Below are 25,267 nucleotides of genomic sequence, written 5' to 3'. Positions count from 1 at the left end.
TTTCCTCACTGAAAAAGAAGATCTAATACTAGGTTCTCAGCCTGCAGAGTCTTCTACCTCATATGATGATTAAGACTGACACTTAAAATTCAACTGTGTACATATTGTATTTTTTCTGGCTACTGAAAACCAGTTGTTTCCAGCCTTTGCAAGTGACCCACCGATCTATTTTATAAAAATTTATCATCTTTATTAGATTGTTGAACGTACCCGCTGACAAGCCAATGATGAACATGCAACTCTGACCATCCCTGTCCTACTTTTTACGGTCCACCATGTCCAGCCTGCCTGGATAAACAGCATCTGCTGATGGCATTGCTACAGTGAGAAGAACTCTTTGCTCCCCAACTATAACAAAGGACAGAGGTGAGGTCAGGTCATTGCTGGCTTGCAATTTAATTTACAAATAGAAGTGCATGCAATAGCACCTAGGTTAAGGTATATTTTCTAGTTGTATAGCTGCTGCCAGCATTAGCCTCAGGCACATCAACTGTAATTACAAATCTTAATTTCAGAATGCATTTCAGTTTATTCATGAGCAGATTCTCAGATTGCTGGCTGAGCAAAACATGACACTTCCTCCATAAACACATTTCCCCCCAAATTCATGAGTTCTTCCTCTATGAGTGCTGCAATACTGGGACTTCACACATTTAATTAACTGAGTTAAACGTAAGTGTATTAGATCACTTTCTGATCACAGTTCTGTAGAGTTACTCCAGATTTACATCACCGAGACATCAGAATCTGGTCCACTGAGTGTTTAAGGAAACAAGGCAGACGTTACAATGGATCACAGCACTCAGTCTCCATCAGGGCACCCTTACCTTCACCATACTCACAGCATAATCTACTTGTAAAATACACACCCAAGTTCAGTACAGAGCTGATCACTTGTGTCAGTAACTTGTTCAATTTATAGACCGACATGAACCATAAGAAACTAGCTGAAGTAGGCTGAACCATTCATATCTTGTAGAGCTGCAAACTAGATTTGTTAGTTATTTGGGAATACAGCGATTGCCTAAACAAATACTCCAGCTTTGTTAGTACAATAACATTTTATTTGACATCTACAAGATTTTGGTATCTTGCAGTTTTTTTTGGACAGGTTTATACAATCTCAATTTTTCAATAGTGCAACCTGTGCAAGCAAGAAATGACAAACATTGTCCTTCACTTTCTTATAAACATCTACTATTATAGGCAAAACAAAACTTACCCATATTATAGATAAGTGACTATTCACATTTGTACATTACAATTTCTTTTAAACAGCTCCAGATAAACTCTACAATGTCTTACAACATATTAAACAGTATTCAAGTTACTGGGTAACAGAAACAGCACATATAGCAGAACCCTTGGCGTTTCCCATTGTCTAATTTACAGCTCAAGTAAGGTTTCATCTTACAAGTGACAAATTAAATTACATTAATGAAGTAAAAAATATAAGCTTGTATGTGAGATGGAAGTGAATTTGCACTTAGTTTCCATAGTCACCTCAGATTAAAGAAATATTTTAATTTTAAAGGAAAGGCTTTTAGCCACCTTTGCATTACACATTAGGAATACCATTAATACATTAAAATGAACTAACTTTTTAATTTAAGATGCTTATCACAAAAAACATGTTGCAGACTCAAATATATACCCTCCATGAGAGAACCAGAAAAAATAGCAATACTTGGGTATAAACACTATAAAAATGCAATAACCAATGCTGTACAACTCAGATTGTTTCTCTCCGAATTCTTGAGTGGGGTGTTTATCCTGTTCATGCCCGTTTCCAAAGACATGCACTGTCAAACATACTGGGAAGGAACCTGAATGAATGCATGATGTGCAACCTCTAGTTTTCATGCTTAAACTTACAAGTTGAAGAGAAAAACCCAATATATATTTTCTATATATACTCAATACATGCATTCGAGGTTATCTCCCACAGAAGTGGCATTGATGTACTGCGTTAAACCCTGAGCACTGTATGACAAGATAAAAATAAAGCCTGTTTGGGAATTTTCAAGCATTTTCAAACAAATTGTGGTTTGTGGCTTAAAAGGCCAAAAGTAAAAGCAAACAGGAAGCTCAACAGAGAGCTTAGACAGATGCACCACCATAAGCAACTGCTGGCTTTCAGTTCTACCATCCTTTCTGTACCTCCTTCTTCCCCAAAGTACTTCTCAGAGCACGCAACTGAACTGAAAAAAGTTATATTTCTTTGGAATCTGTCCCTGATTTTTATGCAAGTGATATGCTTTTACAGCCTTTTCTCGAACACCACAGTCAACACTGTAGTCTGTCCTCTTATGCATTGTTGAAGTTGGTGATACTCTGTGGGTGATGCTGCTGCCATATCTGCTGCTGTTGTACTGCAAGCTGTTGAGACTGGTCTGATGTTGACAGGAGGTTTACAAGGGGCGATACGCAATTTGCAGGAATGAGCAAACCTGTAATGAGCAACAAGTCAGTTGTACTTGCTAAAACATATAAAGTGTTTGTATACTTATAAACTTCACGGTTCCTTAGATGTCAGCAGTAGCTTTTGCACAGAAAGATTTAGTTTCCATGGTCAAAGCTTTAAGGACTTGTAAGCACTGCAACAGGTTCTATTTCCAACGAAAAGTAGTACGGTAAACCCTCGAGTTAGCAAACCCCAATTCTGTGGACTTTGGGAATAATGAACCTCTGCCAGCTCCTCTCCCACACTGTTCCCAAAGTCCGCTGAATCATGTGCTCTTCCCTCCAGGAGTGGGATGTGCATGCAAGTGCCATCTGCCTGTGTACATGCCCCATGCTGGTGGGAGGGGTGCACGGCAGCTCCTGTGGCAGTGGCTCTAGTGAGTTGCCTCTTTATTTATTTTGGGGGTGGGAGGGGAGACTAGAGAAGATACTGTAAAACCACGCGGTTAACAGACTTTCTGCATTAACAGACACCCCTCCCCCGCATTAGTCCATTAAATCGCAGGTTTACGTACATTCAAAACTCAACTGATCCTTCACTCACAGGCTAGCAGAGAAAAATGCAAAGTTGTCTTTAAGGGAGAACAGCTTCAACCACTCTCACTGTAACTTCAGCTAAATGATGCACAAGGCAAGAATTAGCTGTTTACTCACTATCCTGGTTGGACAGAAGATGTCACAAAAGCTCAAAAGTTCAGGGATAAAGAGGGGGGAAAAAAAAGTCCAGTTTAAACATTACTAAACTCAGTGGAGTTTAGATTTTAGGGCTATGTTCTCCACTCATGAGCCACTCCCCTCTTTTAGCAACCAAGGCCAGTTGTGACTTCAATAACTAACAAGCACTACAGAAGCAAGTACTTTAGTCGTTGGATTAGGAGTTTGCCACCCCTCTAACGCTTGGTCTACATGAGACTTTAAAATCGACTGCAGATATGCAATTCTAGCTACATAGCTAAAATTGACCTATATGCAGTCAACTAAGGTCTGTCCTTACTGAGTGAAGTCGACAGGAGCCTTTCTCCAGTCAGCCTCCCTTACTCCTCATGAGAGCAGAAGTACAATGGGTCAACTGCAGACCCCAGAGAGATGGATTTTGTGCGCGTTTACCAGATGTGTGAAATCAAACTCCAGGAGATTGATCCTTCGACCCGATAAGTGTAGACATTCCTTAAGACTGAAAAGCTGAGCGATTCTGGTTAAAAGACAGCTGGGTGGAAGAGATGTGGAGTTTAATCTTACAAGGTGACAGAGAGAACAGCAAGTGCATGGGGGCACAGGTGGCTCTTGCCTATGCTGAGAAATATGCATCAAGTGCTAATCAGAAGGAGGAAGGAGCCACACTGGTCTTGTAGTGTAGGGATGCAATGAGCCTTACTTTTACAGCACTGAGCCCATTGTTTAGCCTGAAGTGACTCACCTGCTCTATAACAAATCCCCCGACCTCCACCCTTTCTAGTTTAGGAGCCAGAAGTTTTCAGTAACAAGCTGTGTCGGAAAAATTCTGCCCCATAACCTCTGGCAAACAACTCAGACAGTAAGTATTCTGAGTTCTGTATTAAGTCAGAGGCCAATTCTCTGTGTGTAACTCTTACACAAACTCAGAAGATCACTCTCCCAGCCTGAGACACCCTGAGTCTGACTGCTATGTGATCCAATGGGAACAAGTTAAAATAATGGATGAATTTACTTACCTACAATTCTCTGTCCATCCTCTGCTCTTAGCCGAACTATTTGCATTTTCACATTTGTACCACTCACAGAGGCTAAGACTCCTTCTACTTTTGTCCAGACACTTAGCACTGAGCCACACAAGACGAAGTAAGTTCGACAACGGAGGCCCACTTCACAAACTAATCCAAGGCTTGCTTTCTTACAATTGCCTCTCCTGCAAGAGGAAGGAAAAATATGAAATTTAAAATATTCTCTCTAATTAGAGATCTTTACTTGGGTAAGTAAACGCTAATGGATGAGAAAGTTAAGATGATGAAGGTGGACAGAGAGGGAAGGACATGGATAAAGATATTCCACACAATAGCTTTCAAAACCTTTGAAAACTGTTACAGGTTGAACCTCTCTAGCCTGGCACCCTTGGAACCTGATTGGTGCAGAATGAATTTGCCAGATCACAGGCAGTCAGTATTGTCTAGCAATATCACCAACACTTCTGCTGCTTACTGGGCTCAGACACAGAGAAGTAAATTATAGCTAAGTAACAGTGCAGGATTCTGAGTAGGAATGGGTGGCTGTAAACAAACTTTATGGGACCATAGGCCTTGGCCATATCCGTAAGTGCTCGTCCAGATTACAGATTTTGCTGGACGAGTGAGGTTCAACCTGTAGTATATCTAATGCTAGATCCTCAACAGGCGTAAACTGACAGAGCTGCATCAAACATAATAAAAACTCTCTTTTACCAATTAAGGGTCTGACCAATAACGTCCACTAGAAATAACAAGAGGGTAAATGCTCTGTAAACAAATTCAGATGTTCGGGTATAATGAACTGATCTTCTTCATTAGCACTGAGAAGTCCAAGCATCAGATGTTGAGAGTTTAGAATCAGCATTAAAACTAGCTACTGAATGTGCATTTTTTTCCCACATAAATTATACCCAACATATCCCAGCAGATCAATGTTTACCAAAGCATGAGTCCTTCTGAGTCACTTCAAAAGTTCTTCGTAACACTGCCTCTGAACTAAAAAGTGAAATCTGAAAACAAGTTCCTAGTTTAATTGCTCTCTCCGAAGGTAAGAAGTTGCAGATTACCACTTGGACTGTTGACTTTGAGACTCCTTCAGAAATTACATGATACGACCAATATTAGTTCTGAGAATTTTTATGACGATATGGGTAGGAAGTTCATAAATTTGAACAGCAGACTCCTGGTCCAAGTGATAAACAGATTTAGTCAAACATCTTGGTAGAAAACATTTTTTATATACATATAAATACTAACCAATACGCATGGGTACAGGTATCTGCCGATGAATTGTACTGCTCTAGCCAATGTGGTAGAGCATCTTCAGAAGGTACCTGAAAAGCCATTTAAAAGTTGCATTAAAATATAAAGTGGCTTCTGAAAACTACAGAGCAGCACACAATATTTTGCTTGTGGCAAAGGGGCAATGGATAACACTGATGCACCTTTTGAGTATTAAATATGAACAATCCAAGTTATAATGCTCTGCAAGCATTTTGATACATCTATGGTAAAACCAGAAATTCTGCTAAGGATGTAAATAAAAGTTTAGGTATAGCAGAATCTCACTGATTGAGATATCTGTAGATCCAAGAACCTCATTTATAAAGTGATAAACTCTGATATCATCATACTTCAGTATACTTTACTCACTTGTTCATAATACTATGCTTGTAAGTTCTTAATACTTCACAGTTAGCTTGCCTGTGAAAACATTAGCTACTAAAGTAATTGTGTTGCTGATACAGAATATTAACGCTTTCATTTGTCCTTTAAAAACCAGTCATTAAAAAAAAAAAAAAAAAAGATAGCAGGGAAGCAGACAAAGGTTCAGAATTGTTGGGGCACACTGTGCCTAGCATTCAAATATGCTGGGGGTAAAACATCTGTAAATTTAGTTGCAGTTGACTTTTGGAAAGCTGCTCCCAGGGTTATGAAAGGCTTAATGGAATGAGTGATCTTTTGTTAAGTTTTTGCAGATACAAAGCACTATTTGTTTGGGCAGGCTTTCAAAGCCCTTCAGATCACTTTGGGTAAAAGATAATTGCAAGTTTGTACTAGATGAAGTTTACTGCATAAAAACATTAGCTAAGTAGTTATTCAACTTGCCACCATATTGTGTCTGGGAAGACATAGCTTTTAAAAAAGCCTGCATTTTCTTTTACCATAAAGCAACTACTTTTTAAGTCACATTGATTTTAAAGGTTACCTTCTTATATTTCTTTTTCAGGTCTGCGTAAGTTTCCAGTTTGAGTTGTTTCCCAGTGTTTGGTCTGTATACTAAGAAAAGCTTCTTTTTGGGATTCACTTCCTTTACCAAGATGGCAGTTTTCTTATTATTTCTTATCTGGAAAATTATTTTATGGAAGTTTAAAAACACAGACAACATCTTTCTTAAGTAATTACACATACAATAAGGGTGAATAGAAGATGTGTTCAATGGCTATACACGCTCTAATAATAATGGAATCATTTCACCAAATATGCTTTATTGTCCATATGTATCACAATTTTTCTATACACATACTGATCCACAACTAAAGTGCTAATTTAACCCACAGGATATTATAACAGCATGTGCACTATGGTCTAGTAATGACATGCCTTAACGGTAGTTTAACATGAGGTGAAAAGTAGTAGCCCTAGCTTCCAAAAGGTGTTGTGATTATCATAATCTTCACTCTAGTGTGTGAGATTACACACTGTTTTCCTGGCGTGCAGCATGAGCATACACACTGTTTTCCATGATGTTCATCTTAAAGGGTTAGTAAGTTTTGAGAGTGACACTGGATGATTAAAAAGCGACAAACCACAAAATCCTTCTTAAAATGAATTTGCTTGTTTACAACAATTTGAAAGCATGTGGCTAAATTGGAAAAAAAAAGTGATCCCTCATCTGGCACTCTTGGGACCTGAGTGGTCCTGAAAGAGGAGATTTTGCAGGACAAGGGGAGGTCAGACCTCCCGGCTGCCCTGTGTGGTGGCTGCCAGCCTGCTCTGCTCTGGCAACCACAGGCTCCTTGCCCCGAGGCTGCTGGTGTAAGGGGTGGGGGAAGGCTCCACGCCTACTGGGCTACCACAGTCAGATTCCCCACGGCTGTGGGGCTGCCAGCAGGGTCCATGCCCCAGGGCAGCTGAGCTCCTCCAGCCCTAGCCAGGTCCCCCACTGCCAGGGGGCTGCCAGCAGGGTCCATACCCCAAGCTGGGCTCCCTGCTGTGGGGCTCCTGAACCTGGCTCCTTGCCCGAGGGGCTCCCCAGAGAAGGCTACCAGCCAGGCTCACTGCCAATAGCAGGGTTGCTCTGTAGTTGAGCAGCTGGAGCTCTCTTGTCCAGCAACATCTGTGGTCCTGTCGGAAAAGGGAGGTTGCTGGATAACAAAGTGCTGGACGAGAGAGTTTCAACCAGTACTGGATTGAAAAGTATTTTTTTAAACTTCTCAACATAATCCTTTTATACATTTAATATGGAAGAAATTAAGTTTCTAAGTTTATTAGTACAGCTCTAAAATTGTTCTATTTAATTACAAATGATCTGAGAAATATTAAAAGTTTTAAATAATAGATTCTCACTTGTGAAGATAAATAAAAACCATCATCTGGTCCAGTCTGCTCAGCCCAAATCTTAGTTGCTTCTTCCCAAGACATTCCTCTTTCTACACTGATCTAGGAGGGATATTAAAACAAGGGTGTTTACATACTACATTTTGGAACAATTATTGAGATTACCTAAAAACATGCCACAAAAGTTAACAGTGCTCTTTACGAGATAAAGAATTTTATTCAGTTAGTAACAGTTTTACAAGCCTCCACAGTGGGATGCCAAATCTCAATTTAAGAACTGAGATTTTTCAAATTATTTTCAAGGGTAACTGAAGTTATGACAATTTGAGGAAACATGAAAATAAACTTACTGTGTATAATTCTACGTGTCCAGAGGTAGAGTATCCTGGAGTTAAGAACTTCTTAGTGTCTGCCTTTCTGACCTTCTCATCCCCAGAACCCAGATCTTAAAAATAAATAAATTTATGTAATAGAAACATACTAAGAAGCAGGAAAAAAACGTTAAGAAATATGATTTACTTACCCAAAATACCCATGTCATATCTTCCATTCTTTTTAGCATTTTGTATAACTGCATTTAACGTATCAGAGAAATACTGGAATAAAGCATTCTGCTGATGCACCTCCATACCTAGAATTCTATTCAGGAATTTTCCTATATTGTTGTAATCTAAAAAGAATCATACAATGTAAGATGCACAGCTTTAGGGGAGAATTCTGACTCAAGTGAAATCCTAAACTAGAATTAAAAGTTTTAAAATATTAACTACACTGAAACTTCTGAAAGGAGCAAAGTAAAGCATGCATTTTTGAAGTAAAGCATACATTTTCTTAGCGATTAACTAGAAAACTAGACTTAAGAGTGAAAAGTTTTGGGTGCCCCATTTGCCCACAAATCTCACTGCCAGTGATTTCCAATTTGACAATAAGTTACGCATCAGCTACCAAGGTTCTACAGATACATCAAAAAACCCCAATACCTTTATCAAGTGTCAGAATTCCTGATCGGTCTTCTACATTTATTAGGCCCACACCTATTAATCCTTGACGAACATCTAAGGGGAAAAAATTAGAAGGACTGAAACCACTCCTCTCCTGACCTCTAAATAAGCATATCACTGCCAAGAATATGAAAAAACAGTTGAAAAGCAGAAGTTTGTTTCCTTTGAAGCAGCAGATAGCCCCACTCCTCTCCCTAAGATCCAAATCCAAAGCTCTGACATCCCGAAAAATATGGTTTGTGACTGATCTGTATATGTTAGGAAGTCATTTTACAAAGCCTTTGGTTTTGGTCCAGTCAAAAGCACTGGTATGAAGGAATACCAATATTGTTACACTTTTGATCAACAAAAAAGTAAAATAAATTTTTGAAAAAGGGCAACAACCAGGCAAGGTTTCTTAACAGTTACTGGTGGTACTATGGTTAAATAGCCTCAACCAGACTGCAGCATTCCATGAAAGTGGCACCCAGGACATTAGGGTCTCAACATTTGCAAGGATTCTATATTTGGAACCCTCGTAAATGTTGATTTTTTTGTGACTACGGGTGTGTGTGCACGCACGCACGCCCAGGACCCCGGGGGAAGCAGCCGCTCATGAACTGAATTAGTGAACATTAAGTTTGCGAATCCTGAGACCCTACTGTACAGGAAAACAGAATTTAGAAGAATTTAACTTCACATTTCCTATGCAAACAGTAACTATACGGGTTCACTTAAATATGGGAATTCACTTCTATTTATAATGAGTGAACAGATCTCATGTTTGGGCTAAGAATTAGCATGTAAAATTCCCCAAATTTAATCTAATTAGAAGAACTGTACTGTTTATATAGACACAAATGAACCACTTTTTATATAAAGAATTCTTTATATTTAAAGCTAACTCATATCATCTAGAAAAACAGAAATAAACGTTCTTGAAAAAGGATGACCAAAAACTAGGAATCAGAAAGCAGTGAATTATATTTACCTTTAAAAAATTCTCCAGGATAGTCAGCTGGGGGGGACACCATTGGGGAATCTAAATTTACAATGGACTTCATAACTATCTCCAAAGCATTTCTGCCATACTGTATTAAGAAAAAAATAAGTTACAGAACTGTACAAATTTTGCATGTGAGTTTAAGACTCAATCATAGTATGGATGCAGGTATGCACCATGGGGTAAAGAAATACTTTAAAACCTTGCCTGCATACTGGTTTTTCATTCACAATTCTGATTACAATTAAATTAGAGCACGGAAGAAGGGGGAAATACTAATGAATTTTTCATTTTAACACGCTGTAATTTTACATGGCACTTTATAGACAGAGTATAGTATTCTCTCCCCATAACAGCAGGCAAAGAAAGAAAGAACCAAAATACAATAGTTAAGAAAGGAAGAATAAGGGGATTCCTCCACAGGCATTGGTAGTTTCCATTTTGCCTGGCACAAATATTGTGACAATCAGTTTTTTTTTTTTTTTTAATTAAACAAAACAAAAACCTAAAAGGAGATGTCACCTTGTTGTCGAAGTTGAACCTGCTAAGGTCACGAGTTTCTGTTGCTCTTCTGTCACCATGAGTGAGCGCACCCTGTCAAGATAATTCCTTTGTAATTAAAACATCCAAGAGATCTCTGAACTGAAAAATAAAATTAAGTATTTGAGCTATATGCAGCAGTCTTACCAAGCTCTCTAGTCTTTTGGCAACTATCGATGCAAATCTTTGCTCTCCTGCCAATTCGGAAATTAGAAACACATATTCTGGTGCAGTAACTTGGTTTGATCTGTGTGTTCTTCCTGTGTATTTAAAAGTGGGGAGAAAGGGGTTAAAGCCCAACCAGGAGCTGTACAGAGCATCTGATGGGAAATAGAACAAAGTCTTCTCCAGAATCATAAACAAGCAACTCGGAGACGCTGAACTTTGCCACACAGACTTAATACATTCTTAAGCAAAGAGTCAATGTGATATGGACCTGAATTTCCTTTTTCAAAAAACACCACACACAAAAAAAACAAAACAAAACACCCACCCCCTGTAAAATAACCAGTTTTTAGATAAAAACTAAAAGAAACAAGTAACTATTATGCATAAAGAGGGAATGTTAGAGGATGCAGATACCTTGAAACCATACTACCAATTTTACTTACGATTTTTTACACTATTCTACTGGTGGGCGTATACAGCTCACCTTACTATGGGAATGACAGAGGTCAGAGCTATAATACAATTAAACTAGCAAAGCATTTAGAAAGTAATATTTTCAGCAAAATCAGCAAGTGTAGAACTATGTGCATGTGACCATTACCAAATACTTCATTGACAACTTCTGATTATGTCAGAAAAATGAACAGTACATATAAAACTACTAATTCTAAACTCCAAACTTGTAGAAATCTGTCTAAACCATTTTTATTCACCAGAATTACAGACCGCACCTAACAAAAAGCACATTCCATGTTATACCAAAACTAACCATGGACATGCTCAGTGCAGAAGATTATTTCTGAACCAGATGAATTAAAATACAGTAGTTACTCACCAAACTGTTGAATCGCTCTATCTGCACTCCATGGTAACTCCAAAGTCATGTGCACTCTCCGCCTCTGATTTTTAGCTCTACGGTCAGCTTGTAATGAAATACCTGAGCTGGCAGCTTCTGAGATGATGGCAATGTTCTTTTATATAGAAGAAAAAGTTGGTAATTAGCCGTGAATTTGAGACCAAACCGGTTTCCTGATCTGTAGCGAAAGTGAGCTGATTTTGGAATTCCCCATTGCTGTATGACTAGAGCTGCACTGCTCGCTTTTTTAAGCGCATGGGGACAAATCGGCTGTAAATATTCTTGGGTTTAAGCTAAAGAAATGCTACAGAGGAATATAACCACGTCCCCTTCACACCTCAAGGACTAGCACTTTCCAAGCAACTCCCTCTTGCAAAATGGAGATCAGCGAAGACCTCCAGGCAGTCCTACCACGTTCAAGGAGAGGCTCTTGTGAGGAGGGTGAGCCCCTCATGAAGGAAATGGAGAAAAACTCCTATGGAACTAAGGCCTTTTTCCTACAGTGTGGCAGCTGACCACAAGCAATCCAAATTATAAGACTGCTGCACTTGATAATGGCACCTTCATAGCCAAGTACAAAACCAATTTGATATTTGGTCCCCTCAGCTGAAAATGCTCAAGTATTTGTAAAATAGGAAAAAAGATTTATTTATATGCAACTTTTAACAAAAAAATTGCATAAGTAAAATTAAGTTACGGCTTGCTTGAGCTATTTAGTGAGAAATAAACACTAAGAACTTGAAAAAAAAAACTTGAAAAAAAGTGGCTCTCTTTTTTCTGAGGGTTTACTTTTAACAGGAGTCAATGTAAAAATTTCAGATGGAAAACCTCGTCTGTCTGCATTTCACAGAACTGTTTGTATAAGGAGTATGGAATGGCTCTAATTTATGAATACTGTATGAGACTGTAATTAGAATGTTTATGGTATGAATAAACTGATTTAATTAACTAGCAGGCTGTCAGAAAAACAGAGGATGGGAAGACAGGAACTCTATGTTAGACAGCTCCGCTTAAACATTGTGAAGAGACTCAAGAGAATACCTGAAGATCTTACTTCCCTGGCCCCAGATAAATAACAGCTTGTTTTGCAAATGCTGGGGACCAAAAGATCTAACAGAGAGACAAGGTAGCCAAGATAAATTATTATACTGGACGCACTTCTGTTGATGGAAAGTACAAGCTGTCAAACTACTCACAGTTCTTCTGTTTTTATAGGTGTTCCTTCCTCACATCTCAAGAACTCTGTGTAGTTTGAAAGCTTGTATCTTGCATCAACAGAAGTTGGTCCAATAAAATATATTGCCCTAACTACCCTATCTTTCTCATATCCTGGGACTAAGATGACTACAAATTTTGCAATGGCCTAGTACTAGTTGCTCAATATAGAGTAGAAAGTTGTTGGAAGCTTCTCATGGGGGAGACAGACACCAACCTCTGATCTAGGGTTCAGAAGAAACTAGGCCTTCCTAAGCTTGAAGGAAGCTGATAAGTCTTTAGGTAAGAAACACACAGGCAGAACTTTAGTTTTAAAGCCTCTTTTCTCTTGTTTTGTTCCTACTGTTAAATACTTGGATTTAAGACGACTGCTTTGCTCCCAGAAGCAAGAATTCCAGGTACACTAGCCCACATGGATCTGTTGGGAATAAGCAAGGTTGAGCCATGGTGTACTGCAGTGCAAAACCCAGTCTCAGACCAGGAGAGCTGCGAGATTGCATCCCAGGAACGGTGAGGCCATCGGGTCTGAAACATGACTGGATGTAACCAAGTGAGCTGAGCAAGGGGTCAGAGGTGCACCTAGCACTTCAAGAGTTTCTCTGTTTAGCTGCAGGTCAGCTACATCACTCAGGCTTCACAGGCTTGAAAGAGGGCTTTAACCAGTATTACTAGAAACAAACTGATAACACAACAGCAAAAGATGGGTTGAAGAGAAAAATAGATGGGACCAGCTCAAGCATGTCTAATGATATTGCTCTGACTCTTCCAGAAGCATGGAAATTGCTGTAGTGCGTCAGGCTACGTCTAAATCACAGGGATTTGTCAACAGAAGTTTTTGTTGGAAAATAATTTTCTGACAAAACTTCTGTTGACAGATTGTGGCCAAACAGCCAAGCGAATCGCAAGAGCAATCCGCTCTGTTGGCGGAGGCCATGTCACCACTAGCAAGTTCTTTTGGGAAAAAATCAGGCCCTTTTTTGAAAGAACACCCGAGCGTCCACACACAAAATGTACTCTTTCAAACCAAAAATAAAAATGCAGCTCTTCTTCCGGAATCCATCTTCTGCTCCCGGATGAGGGAGAGCGACTCCTTTCGAAAGCTTCTTTTGGGGGGAAAAAAAGCGTGCAGACGCTCTGCAGAGCCTTTTTTTGAACTTAAGGAAGTGGATTTTTTGATCCCTGGTCCGTTCTTTCGAAAGGTGGGGGCTGTGCAGATGCTCTCTATCGAAAGAGCAGCCCTATCTTTCGATTCGCTTTTGTGTATGCAGACGCACTCTTTTGAAAGAAGTTTTTTAAGAAAACCTTAACTGGAAGATCTTCTTTTGAAAGATCGCTGAGGTGTAGATATAGCCAGAGAGTGGTCAGACTGCCCGGCTGCTCTATCTGCAAAACGGCCAATTGGAAGTACAGCAGACAGGACTGCCCAGTGTCCTGGAAGCTCTGTCGATTGACAGAGTGATCCCTGGAATGTCCAAGACCGGCCTTCTGTTGAAAGATCTCGGTGAACAGAAGCATTACGCCTCATAGGGAGTGGGGTACAGCTGACAACATAAGTACTGCATTCTCTCAAATTACTGTTGACGGAACACCTTTGGACTCTGGATGCTCTATGGGTTTTGTTAGCGAAGACAGCCTCAGACTCATGGCCTATTTAGTCTTTGACAGTGAGCAAAAACAAATACTACAGAGTAAGGTACAAGAAACACCATGGTACGTAGCTATAGGATAACTGTTCATATATCCTTTTCAAAGTAGCTTACTTCTAACTTATTCTTTTTAGTCATAAAAATATCCAATCCCTATTTGAACACTTAAGTTTTTGGTTAGAACATCTTCCTACTGGAATGAATCCCAGCAAAATAACATTATATATAAAAATATTTCCATATCAGTTTTGAATTAGCCATTTAACTGATTGTCTGCTTGTTCTTTTATTATAAAATGAGGACAGAAACTTTCTACCATTATTTTATGCTTTGTATCTTTTATTGGTTTCCTTTCTAAAGGTATATAATCCCAATTTTTTCAAAATCTGTTCAGCCTTTCTTCATGAGTTTTTCCATGAGAAGTTACTTTGAAATGGAGGTGTCAAGTACTGGTTAGTATTCCAGCGGATGTATTTATGAACAGCATGGGAGCAGAAGATATTTAGTCATTTTTTTACCTTAGTGTTGTATCAGAAGATTGAGTTTTTTTTCAAGTTTCAACTTTAAAAGGGGAGAATTAAATTAAATACAAAGGGCTTATTAAAAACTAATAGTTAAATTCCCACTTCCAGCTGAAAAAAACCTGTTGACCTTCAGGGCATTCCACAGAAGTCATGTATCAGAGAGCTTTTAGAGCAAAACGGGTATGTGATTCTATGGATCAGTTAATTTCTATTATTCTGTGCTCCTCAGACTGTTTGAAACTGCACATTTTATAGTCCGGTGTTTACAGCTTGTGGATAGACCTGCATAATTTCTCAAAACATAAAACAGTTGCTCGAGGTCATATAAAAGTAGTTTACCTTGTCTCCATCCATAAATCTTTGCTTTTCTGTGATATTTAGAATTTCAACAGGCACATCAAGTTCCGACCTCGATTCATAAGATATGCTGCCGTCATCATTGCTTACAACTCTCCCCTTGCGACCTGTCATCTTTAAAACAAAGAATGTTCTTAACCTTATCAGCCAGGTGCTGAAATTATGTCAAACGTCAGTGCTACATATTCACATGCTATCCTCAGGAGACAAACAAACAATTCGCTGCAAATATCCAAAGACCAAGATTTTTATAACTGAAGCTGCCCGACTGATGAAACATTGAACGGTGCACAATACTCCTATTTGGGAATGACCTGAGAATCAAAAAAGGCACCCCAATAAAACAGAGGTTACTCAGCAGAGACACAGAAACAGCACTTGTATTTTTTATTGCCCAAGTATGGCATTATTATTAGCTAGAGAATTTCACTATTACTGTCGTCAGGTCATGGAACTCACAAGTCTAAGCGCTCGTCTACACAAACAAACAAAATCAATTAGACAGCAGCAAGTGGTGGTGTGAATCCACCCCACGATAGACTGCCATGACCTGTATGTTCACCCTCATGACACACAATCATGGACTCGCAGGGCTGGAAGGAACCTCAAGAGGTCATTTAGTCCAGTTCATCAACTCTCATGGCAGGACTAAGCACACATTAAACAGAGTGCTTTGATCTGGATACAGTCCCTTTTGAAACAGAACTAGCTCAAAACGTGTTCACAGAATGTACATCAGCAGGGTGCCAAGGCCAGTTATACTGTCACTGGCTATAGTGACAAGCAGATTCACATACCAGATTGCCACGATCTAATTCTTCATGTAGATAAGCCATAACAATTAGTAAATGGAAGTAGGGAAAGCTTTGACGGACTCAGAGCTTGATACAGTGCTCTCCCAATCAGGAGCTAGAACACTACAGAAACAATGCTTGTAAAGAGTTAAGGAGCCCCAAACAAAGGAACAAGAACTCCAAAGAACTTCACTGATAGGAACAGGGTCTCTTCTGAACTACGGGAACAAAGAATATTTCTGCTGGATGGACAGGTGGTCTACAGGAGAGAATTTTTAATGCTGGTGGGTAAAACTGTGACCCTTTATGGAAAGTATTACGTCCCCTTCCATCCCCAATCCAAATCCTCAGCTCCACTCTGAGTCATCACCTGCCTGTATTCTGGGGAAGAAACTCAAGCAAAGGGAGAAGAGCAGTTATATGACTATACACGTGTATCATCTTTGGCTAACTAATCAGAAAATTATGAAACAATAGAGAAATACAGAAGCCTGCATGCCTGACCTAACCAGGAGACATCTTAACTATTTTAACAGAAAAATCAAAATCAGAGAGTTTTTTTGCAATCCTTATCTATTCAGATCTCTTCTCTAATTCGTCTCTTCACCAGTCTTTAAATTTATTCATTCCATAGCATTTGGAGTTATGACCTGTAAGTCAATCCTCTGAAGTGTAGCTCACATCATCACACATCTTGAAAAACAGTTGTCACACAATCACATTTCTAAAACACAATGTACTACTGAGAAAAATGGAAGTGAACAGCAAATTCTTCACTTGCAGTTGCCACCCTGGACCTACTTCAGCCACATTCTCAGGACCACCAAGTTCATCTATAAGTTCGTCCAATGTGTTAGGAGGAAGGTCTTCAGCTAGTTTTTCCAGTTTATCAAGCAATTCTTTTTTCATCTGCTGCGCTCTTTCTACAGCATCTTGACTTGTTACAAAGCTGCTGTTAGCATTACTGTTAGCTGAAAGTTAAAAACAATTCCTTAAGTTAAGCTTTTTCAAACGTTTTGCAATTGTTGGAAAAAATTAGAGAGACTCCGAAGACAATTAAGAAACTCATTCAGACCTGACGCATTGGTACTAGAAGCAGTGGTAACAGCAGTGGAAGAAAAACTGCTAGGTCGTTTTGATCCAAGACCGGAAGCTAATAAGGCACTCTGAATGGAATCTGGGTCTATACTTTTCTTCTTTTTCTTGTCTTTATTTTTCTTATGGTCTTTTCTAATTAACCAGGGATCTAAAGTCAAAGAAAATGTTAAGTAAACAGTCAAAGCATCTTCAAAATAAGTCACTTCCCGACTTTAAAAAATAAAACGAAACAGAAAAACACCACTTTCCTTAATACAATGACAAATTTTACGTACCTTTCACTTAGATAATTTTAGGTCCTAAAAGTAGTTTAAAAATGTTCTTAAAAGATATGTCAAACACAGTTATAGGTAAAATCACTAAGGATATGATGATAGTTGAGAATTGTAATTTCAGGACACACAGAAGAAACTACTGCTTCAGATGAACCATTTTTAAAAAACCCTCCATTGCATCTCATACTGTCTTAAGCATAAAACAAACATTCATGTAGCGCCTTTGATGAAGTGGGTCTGTCCCACGAAAGCTCATCACTGAATAAATCATTTTGTTAGTCTTTAAAGTGCTGCACTTCTGCTGTTTTCTTTTATAAAGCCATCAGTGCTGTACTGGAAATGGCTTATCTCCAGATCTGTAGCAGTGGGTCTGCCCCATGAAAGCTCACCACCTCAAATTATTTTGTTAGTCTTTAAGGTGCTATTTGAATGTTTGTTTGTTCTGTTAGAATACAGATTATAACACAGCTACCTCTGTTCCTTCTTTACGTATGTTATTTGACATGTAATGTTCAGAAATGCAGCTGAATACTTGAGTATCCATGTTATCTTACCATCTTCATCATCCTCACTGGATTCATCTCTAAACGGGTTGAAGTCATCATCATCTCCAGAACTCAAAAACTTGGAGCTCTCATTGTCACTTTCTTCATTGTCTGAGGCATCAGACTCACTTTCACTCTCATCAGAGCTGCTCCCAGCAAGGCCACTTGTTTTACGAGCTTTCTTGCTTTCTCTGGTTATTTCCTCACCTACTCTCCCACAAAACAAGAAAGTGATATTAGAAATCTGTAGTATATTTTTTTTACAGCTTCTCTTCATACCACTCCTGTGACTAGAAAAACAGGTGGAGCCTCTGTACTGAAATAGGGCTTTTGGGTGCATCATAACTGAAGGGACATGAACTACCTCAATAATATAACAAATACATAAAAAGGACAGCTTACACTTTACCTTTCCGTTTCTTTATTTTGTTCTCCTTGCAAGGACTGTCCCTAGGTGAATTATTATTACTTTGAGCAGTCAGATCTATTCCCAGCAAACTGAAAAGCTTCTTCCTGTCAGGAGCTGGGAAGTGCTTCTCAATGAGAGACTGAAATACTCCTCTGTATAAGGAAAAACAAAATTAAGAATTAATGTTCCTCCACCCAATTCTCCTCTAGTAACAGCCCTAACATTCATTCAGATGCACCAATACAACTAAGACAAAAGGAAGACTTACTTTGCTGTGGAAACAAAGTCATTCAGTTCTCCACCACCCTCCTCTAAGGCCTCTAAGGTTCTTGCTTCTCCTGTGGACTGTAGTCCAATAACAACACACTGTAGAGAGAAAAAAAAAATATAATGGACATAAAGCAATGAGATTCTAAATAAAAACATGCATTTTTACTTTTTGTAAGTTCAGCAGGGATTTGCAATCAAGAACAAGCTCAGAAATCTCAAAAGCATACCACTATGCACTTTCAAACACACATTAGTACCTGGAACAAAGCCATTTGTAGAAGTAATCTGTGTGGGATTACATTCAGAGAGGTTTCCAAAATGTTCTCAACTACAACTAGATCTGAACCACTTACTTTTCCATTCTTGATTTCTTCTCGAGCGAGCTGTACCACCCTTTTGACTTTGGATGCTATGCAAAGGTACTTGAAAAACCTCTGGTGGGCTGACCAAAACTGACCCCACATTGACTTTTTCATGCGTTGCTCTGCATCAATAAGATCAGCTGCTTGTTGAAATTTCTCTCTGGCATTCACCCACTGATGAAGAAATCAAAAGTTTTACCTACCACACCTTTCAAAGCAGACAGATACATTCCACTGTCACTAGATACATTACAGCCAAAAAAGACAAACATATGCAATCTTTTACACTTCTAGAATTGAAAAGCAACTGTGAACAAAACAGTACACAATAACAAATGGCCCTCTGACAAAAAATCCAAGTATATATCAAACTATGTTCTGAGTGAGCTAATTAAACACTGTTCTGAAAATAAGCAATTATCTGCTTATGTGAAAATAAGCACCAACTATGAAAACTAGCTGTTATAATCAGGATAGTTTTATGCAGAATTAATGCTGTGAAGTTTTGAAAACTTCACAAGAAGGCTGGCTCATGGCAAATAACACAACCAAACTTGAAGATAGACCTCAAGAAGCATTCAACATGCTTGCATTAGAAATTTAAATATAACATCTCAACACAGACCTGGATTGTTTTACATCTACAATTCTGTATACTATTTGTTCCATCCAATCATCCAATATAAAAAGGTATTTAAGTTTTTCCATTTAGACAAACTGTATTGCAAGCCAAGTGACCAGATTAGATGCTCACAATAGCCAAGAGTAAAGTGAATTACAGAAAGTCACAGTTAAGTTACTTGTTTGCAAAGATGGCTCATTAAAGTTAAGAGTCGTGTATAACAATTCAACTCAACTTGAACTAAATTTTCATCACCTCAGAAGGGGAGCCGTGTTAGTCTGTACCTTCAAAACAACAAACCAGTCCTGCAGCACCTTAAAGGCTAACGATTTTATTTATTAGGTAAGGATGAAGTGGGTCTTACCCAAGAAAGCTCATTAATAATCTGAGGTGCTACAAGACTGGAAGTTGACACAATTTTATATGAAAATTTCTCCTGAAGATTAAGAGGTCTGAATTTTTATAAGAAGTCACTCAGACTTGTTACGCGCAAGATTACGAGTAAGTTCTGTGTTACAAATCTTGAACCCTGTTGTGATTTAATCACAACTCATGTAAAATGTTTCCGAAGTCAATTATTTCAGAGGCTTATATTGCAGAGTAGAAGTCACTCCATTCTCCAAGGAAGGGCTATATGTAATAAATCTTCATACTAAAGCAAAGCTGCTAGACTTCATTCTTTTCCTATAACACTTATGCTGTATAATCAGGACACTACACCTAGTTCAACAGCAATCGACCTCTGTTTTCTACTAGTTCAAACTATCATGAATTAAGAACTGAATATATTCTTACCAGTTTCACAGATTTATTATACATTTTAATGTAGTTTTGTGAAAGCAGAACTTCTTCAATTTTGAAGGTCACACCTGAAAAGCTTAACTGTCTTGCTATGTACATGCCTCTCAGTTTCATATCCATAGCAACTATCTCCATGGCACCCACACCTCTGCATCAAAACAAAAAAAAAGTGTAAGGGGTTTAGAAGCAATGGCATATATAAGTACACTATGAAAAATAAACTACTATTTATTCCACACAACCAACGTGCAAGAACACGGCAGCTGTATGATTACACACAAGTCAGGAAATATCAGAGAACATGTTGCGTGCACAACCACAGCTCTGGCCTTTTGTGAATATGCATTGTAACATGCTCACGTAGATAATTCTCAGTCTCTCTTTCAAATGACATAACACATACATATGCAGTCATTTTGTAATTTTTTCCCCATATTTATACTTGAACTAATTTCATGCCAAAAGTTAGTATCTGAGATTTTATCATCTATGTTTCTCCAGAGCATATTAAATAAGAACATACTGTGTTTGGGTACTTTGATTTTTGCTGGCATAAGAGCCAAATTTGGCTCTTAATTAGCCAGCTTTTATAAATCCTTTTCAGCCATCAGTACAGCCTGAGGGGCTAAGACAGTCAACTATGAAATTAAGTTAGCAGAAAACTTGGATCCAGAGTATAACTCTTTTGTTGCATACTTAATATAGTATGTTGTACTAGTACAGTCTATTCTGTACTTTTCACATAACTGATAAAAACATTCATCCTGATGTTACACAAGAGGATCTATGAGTGAGAAAAAAAAATATCTGAAACCCAGTATTTTTCAAATATTACAATCACGTGATGGAGAATTAAATTCTCAGAGAACATTCCATTTGCCCCTTGTATGGAACTTCCCCTTTGTTTAAATTTGGAAGTTTGTAGCAGAACATGCCCATTTTCTTCACAGTTATTCTGGTTTTCATTAAATGAGGCACTCAATTTGGAACTCTCTGGCCAAGGACCACTGAAAAGCCACAACTAATAGGTCTTCTGCTGACCTTGAAAACTACACATTTCCAGAATACGTTTGCCTCTTCCATACACTTTTTATCTTGTAGCTAATCTATCCTTGGGTTTGTTGTGCCCAATGTGTGTTTTTCAGATGCATCAATTAAGCTGGAAACAGATTTCACCACAGCACCCATTTGAGCTTCTTTAATTGAAAGCTATTCTCTCTCAACCTTTCAAATGCAGAGAAAATATTTTTTTAAATGACACAACCTTCCTACCTCACCTCCACTTACTTCATTTTTTTTGCTATAATGTTAAGAAAGGTTCAGACCAAAACAAGATTCTGCTCCAGAATCTGAAGTTGGTCTTTCCCATGGAAAGACTCATTACCTAATAAATGAAACAAAGGTGCTACAGGAAGCACCTGCTTGTGTTGTTCTGCGGAGCCTGGAAGAGTTTCAGGAAAATGCCAAGTGATTGAAAATAGGGTTGATATGGAAAAATGGAAACCATAACGCAGCCCCAACTATACTTACTATAATTCTTTAAAGACATTACCTTCTTTCAACAGCCTGAATAAAGTCACTGAATTCCCTAAATGGGGTTCCTTCACCCCATATTCCCAGACGGTTCATGTATGCCATATTTCGTGGCTCAGATGCACCTGAAAAGAAGAGCACACTCTGTACCAATGCCAAGGAAAATTCAGTTCTCTCTAAACATCTGGATTAAATAGTGCTTACCTGTGGCACTAGCGTAAACAACTCTAGCCTTTGGAAGTTTATTCTGAAGCTCCAATACAGCTAAGCCTGTCTTTGTTGGTTTTGAAGAACCCACAGGACACAGATTCTTAGCTTTGTGACATTCATCAAATACTATCTGAACATTAATTAAGGAATAAGTATGCCATTCCACAGGCAATATTGTAGACAAAAGTGGGTTTTATTTTTTTAAAAACAATTTTTTGCATTGCACTACACTTTTGTGAGTTACCAGTTTAAATCAATTCTACAAAGAGTCCAGCCAAAAAATTAAAGCCATGTTAAGACAAGCAATTTTCTAGTGTTCAAATTAGCACAGCGTTTTCAAGTATTTTTGTAACTGATTTTCTTAACACTCTGGATTTCCCCCACAGATTTTATAGGAAAAAGCCATGGAGAACTGGGGAGAAATTACATATAATTTAATCAAGAGATAAGGTTTCTGATGACCATATTCCAGGCTCAACCTGTTTACTTAAAGAACAAAGTCTTGATTCTGACCTCAAAAGAGGTTTACACCGATTATTCATGTTATTACTGATTTACATAATTAATTCTACAGAAGTCAGTCTCCAATTTATACCAGCTTAAGACCAGAATCAGGCTGCTAGCTGGTTCACATGTACAGAGTGCTACTTGTTTAGAATAAAGCATTTTGAAAACATTGTGTTGACTGGCAGGCTGCATAGTTCCTAACTAATGAAAAACATCCTTTCAAAAAATGTAACCATATAAAATGTACAGGACTATCTTGCACAAAATGATGTGTTTTATATTATGCTGTAATTATTTCTGTTGCATTATAAGAAATGAAAGGATACAACTCCATCAAAGTCATCACCACACCAGTGGAGAAGCTGCTTTAACCTGGTTTTGTATTTACCACCAGACTGACTTTCACCAATAAGGGAAGAGTACGTGGCAAAAATGACCCCTTTCTTTACGCTTCCATTATGTTTTGAAGAAATTTTACCATATTTGAACTGCAGGAAAAAAAGAAAAGTTACATTTTAGCAAGTTACAAAAATTTGTCTGTTGGCATCTAAATCAAGAACAACACACCCCACAACTCAAGTGGATATCCAAGTAGTGACTGACTAACGGACTGATACTGGATTCCTTACAGACCACTGAAGTCACCAGTTTAACTTGGGATTTTCTCAAGGGTAAAGCTAGGATGTGTCCTCAAATCAAAAGCTACTTAGAAGTTTAAGTTGAATACAGCATTTAGCCAATAATGCCAATTTAGCTGTAATGTCTACTGTAAATGAACTGTCTTAATATTCCACACAGCCATACTTTATTCATCTGTTTCCTAAAGTTACTGGTCCAACAGATTTTAAACAGAGGAGAAAAGGAGAAATCATTTCAAGTCAGACAGTAATAGAACTTAACTCTTCCATATCAAGGAACCTGCTTTACAGCTAGCTATCTATGGTTCACGAAAATAAGCAATAAAAACACCACACTTAGAAAAAAAATTAATATTCCCTGCATAGATTTAGAAGGGTTTCTAGTCAGAAGTTAAAGGCATGATTTATGCATGAATATAGGCATATATGGCTAATTATTCGCTGGTTTACGGCCTAACTAAACAAAATAATTTAGATAGCACCTAGAATAGTACAAATGTAGAGCTGAAAGAGACCCTGAGAAGTCAGTCAGTCATCACCCACAGTCCCCGGTGCTGAGTAACAGCCAAATAAAGCTAGACAATCCCTATTTTTTCCAATAATACAACCTTACCACCTCTTCTTTATAAACAGCCCATAGCGTATTTGGAGATTTAGCAGGTTCCCTGTCCCCCCAGTCATCTTTATTGAAGATTGAACATGCCCAGTTCTTTTAACCATCCCTATAGGTCAGGTTTTCAAAAGCATTTTTGGTTGCTCTCCTGTGGAGGTTCTCCAGTTCGTCCAAATCATTCTTAAAAATACTGTATCCAGAACAGCATACATTTCTCCAGCTGCGGCCTGACCATTGCCAAGTAGAGTGGGACAATTACCTTACCTCTTTCTAACAAGTGTTAATACACTCCATATTATTAGCCTTTTTTGCGCTGAAATGACATTTATTCATTCAATTTGTGATCTACTTCTACCCCAATCCTTTCTAGCAATTCTACCACTTAGCCTTACTTCCCTATTTAGTAGTTGTGCATTTGATTTTTTTCTTTTTAAGCACAGTACTTTGCTCTGATCTTCACTGACTTCAAATCTTGCTGAATTAACACAAATTGAAAAATTCATCAGGCTTGTTCTGAATTTTAATCCTCTCCTCCAAAATGTGCGTAATGCCTCCCACTTTGGAGTCATCTGCAAATCACACACACACACACTCCAATACCCATTATCTAAGTCACTGGTAGAAGTACCACAGTGACAGCTCTGAGGCAATGTCTACACTAGACAAAGTAAGTCAACTGCAGACGTGCAATTCTAGCAGCTGCTATTGCGTAGTTACAACTGATATATCTGTGCTTGCCTTACTTGGCCGTCCTTAGTTTACCCCCTTGACCTTCCTTACTTGTTCCATCTCATGATGAGTACAGGGATCAACTGCAACCCAGAGAAGTCGATTTCGCGCATGCCTATCAGACATCACCTATGACTGACTGGAGGCACCCCACTGTTTGACAGCCAACCATTGACAACTACTATGACTTTTCTGCCAGTTGTAGCCTAGATAAAACAAATATAGCTTGGTTGTATATTTCCCCTGTTTTCTGACAATGTTACGTAATGACACTAATCAAAAAAATCTTACCACTATCAAGCTAGATCACATCTACTGTTTCCCAGCACCCATTATACTGGCAATCGTGCAAAGAAAAAAAGAAAAGAAAAGAGGCTGCCTTGGAACAATCTTTTCGACAAATGCTTGCCAGCTATTCCATATAACCATATGATCCTTGAGGCCTTTACAAAGTCATTGTTTAAGCATTTGTTCCTGTACCTTTACAGGTATTTAAGTTAGACTGACTGGTCCATAAGTCCCTAGGTCCTCTGTCACCCCTTTGGCTTGCATTCCTTCCCTCTCATTGTTAAATATGTTTGAGTATCACCATTAATCTTGTTTGTTTCAATAAGAAACACAATGACATTTTAAATAGTAACATGCATGTCTCAAACGAGCGTACCTAAAGTTTTGCCTCTACTGTACATAGTAAAAAGTTTCCACACCTTGTTTAATGAATGAACCAAAATATTTTTTGCTCCAATGTCCCTCAAGTCTCTTTCAGCATCATATTTCAGATCATTTGAAACACTGAACCTGGATACAGAACAAAAAAAGCAGATATAATTTGTAAAATTTTTACATAA

At 38.4% G+C, this 25,267-nt stretch overlaps 1 protein-coding gene across 3 annotated transcripts in view; it reads right to left on the bottom strand.

Moving 5' to 3' along the window:
- Positions 1-315: 315 nt before the first annotated feature.
- The window catches only part of SBNO1 (strawberry notch homolog 1), a 45,085-nt gene continuing 20,133 nt past the window's right edge, over positions 316-25,267 (bottom strand). Inside the window, exons 8-31 of one of the 3 annotated variants that reach the window (XM_075012555.1) lie at positions 25,127-25,217; positions 22,766-22,927; positions 21,927-22,062; positions 21,742-21,847; positions 20,184-20,337; positions 18,758-18,940; positions 18,403-18,500; positions 18,135-18,286; positions 17,735-17,932; positions 16,883-17,053; positions 16,609-16,778; positions 14,996-15,127; positions 11,251-11,386; positions 10,395-10,507; positions 10,230-10,301; positions 9,696-9,795; positions 8,705-8,779; positions 8,248-8,394; positions 8,075-8,169; positions 7,734-7,826; positions 6,373-6,510; positions 5,421-5,497; positions 4,155-4,348; positions 316-2,450 (exon numbers count right to left, since the gene is read on the bottom strand). In XM_075012555.1, coding sequence (XP_074868656.1) covers positions 2,308-2,450; positions 4,155-4,348; positions 5,421-5,497; positions 6,373-6,510; positions 7,734-7,826; positions 8,075-8,169; positions 8,248-8,394; positions 8,705-8,779; positions 9,696-9,795; positions 10,230-10,301; positions 10,395-10,507; positions 11,251-11,386; positions 14,996-15,127; positions 16,609-16,778; positions 16,883-17,053; positions 17,735-17,932; positions 18,135-18,286; positions 18,403-18,500; positions 18,758-18,940; positions 20,184-20,337; positions 21,742-21,847; positions 21,927-22,062; positions 22,766-22,927; positions 25,127-25,217 — 3,136 coding nt within the window. In that variant the 3' untranslated portion in view covers positions 316-2,307. The remainder of the gene's footprint in view (positions 2,451-4,154; positions 4,349-5,420; positions 5,498-6,372; positions 6,511-7,733; positions 7,827-8,074; positions 8,170-8,247; positions 8,395-8,704; positions 8,780-9,695; positions 9,796-10,229; positions 10,302-10,394; positions 10,508-11,250; positions 11,387-14,995; positions 15,128-16,608; positions 16,779-16,882; positions 17,054-17,734; positions 17,933-18,134; positions 18,287-18,402; positions 18,501-18,757; positions 18,941-20,183; positions 20,338-21,741; positions 21,848-21,926; positions 22,063-22,765; positions 22,928-25,126; positions 25,218-25,267) is intronic. The other 2 variants (XM_075012553.1, XM_075012554.1) reach the window with 2 other exon arrangements.

Source organism: Carettochelys insculpta, chromosome 18, assembly GCF_033958435.1.
Source record: "Carettochelys insculpta isolate YL-2023 chromosome 18, ASM3395843v1, whole genome shotgun sequence".
NCBI lineage: Eukaryota > Metazoa > Chordata > Testudines > Carettochelyidae > Carettochelys > Carettochelys insculpta.
The sequence above is the reverse complement of the archived record's forward strand: the minus strand, read 5'-3'. Positions and strand labels throughout refer to the sequence as shown.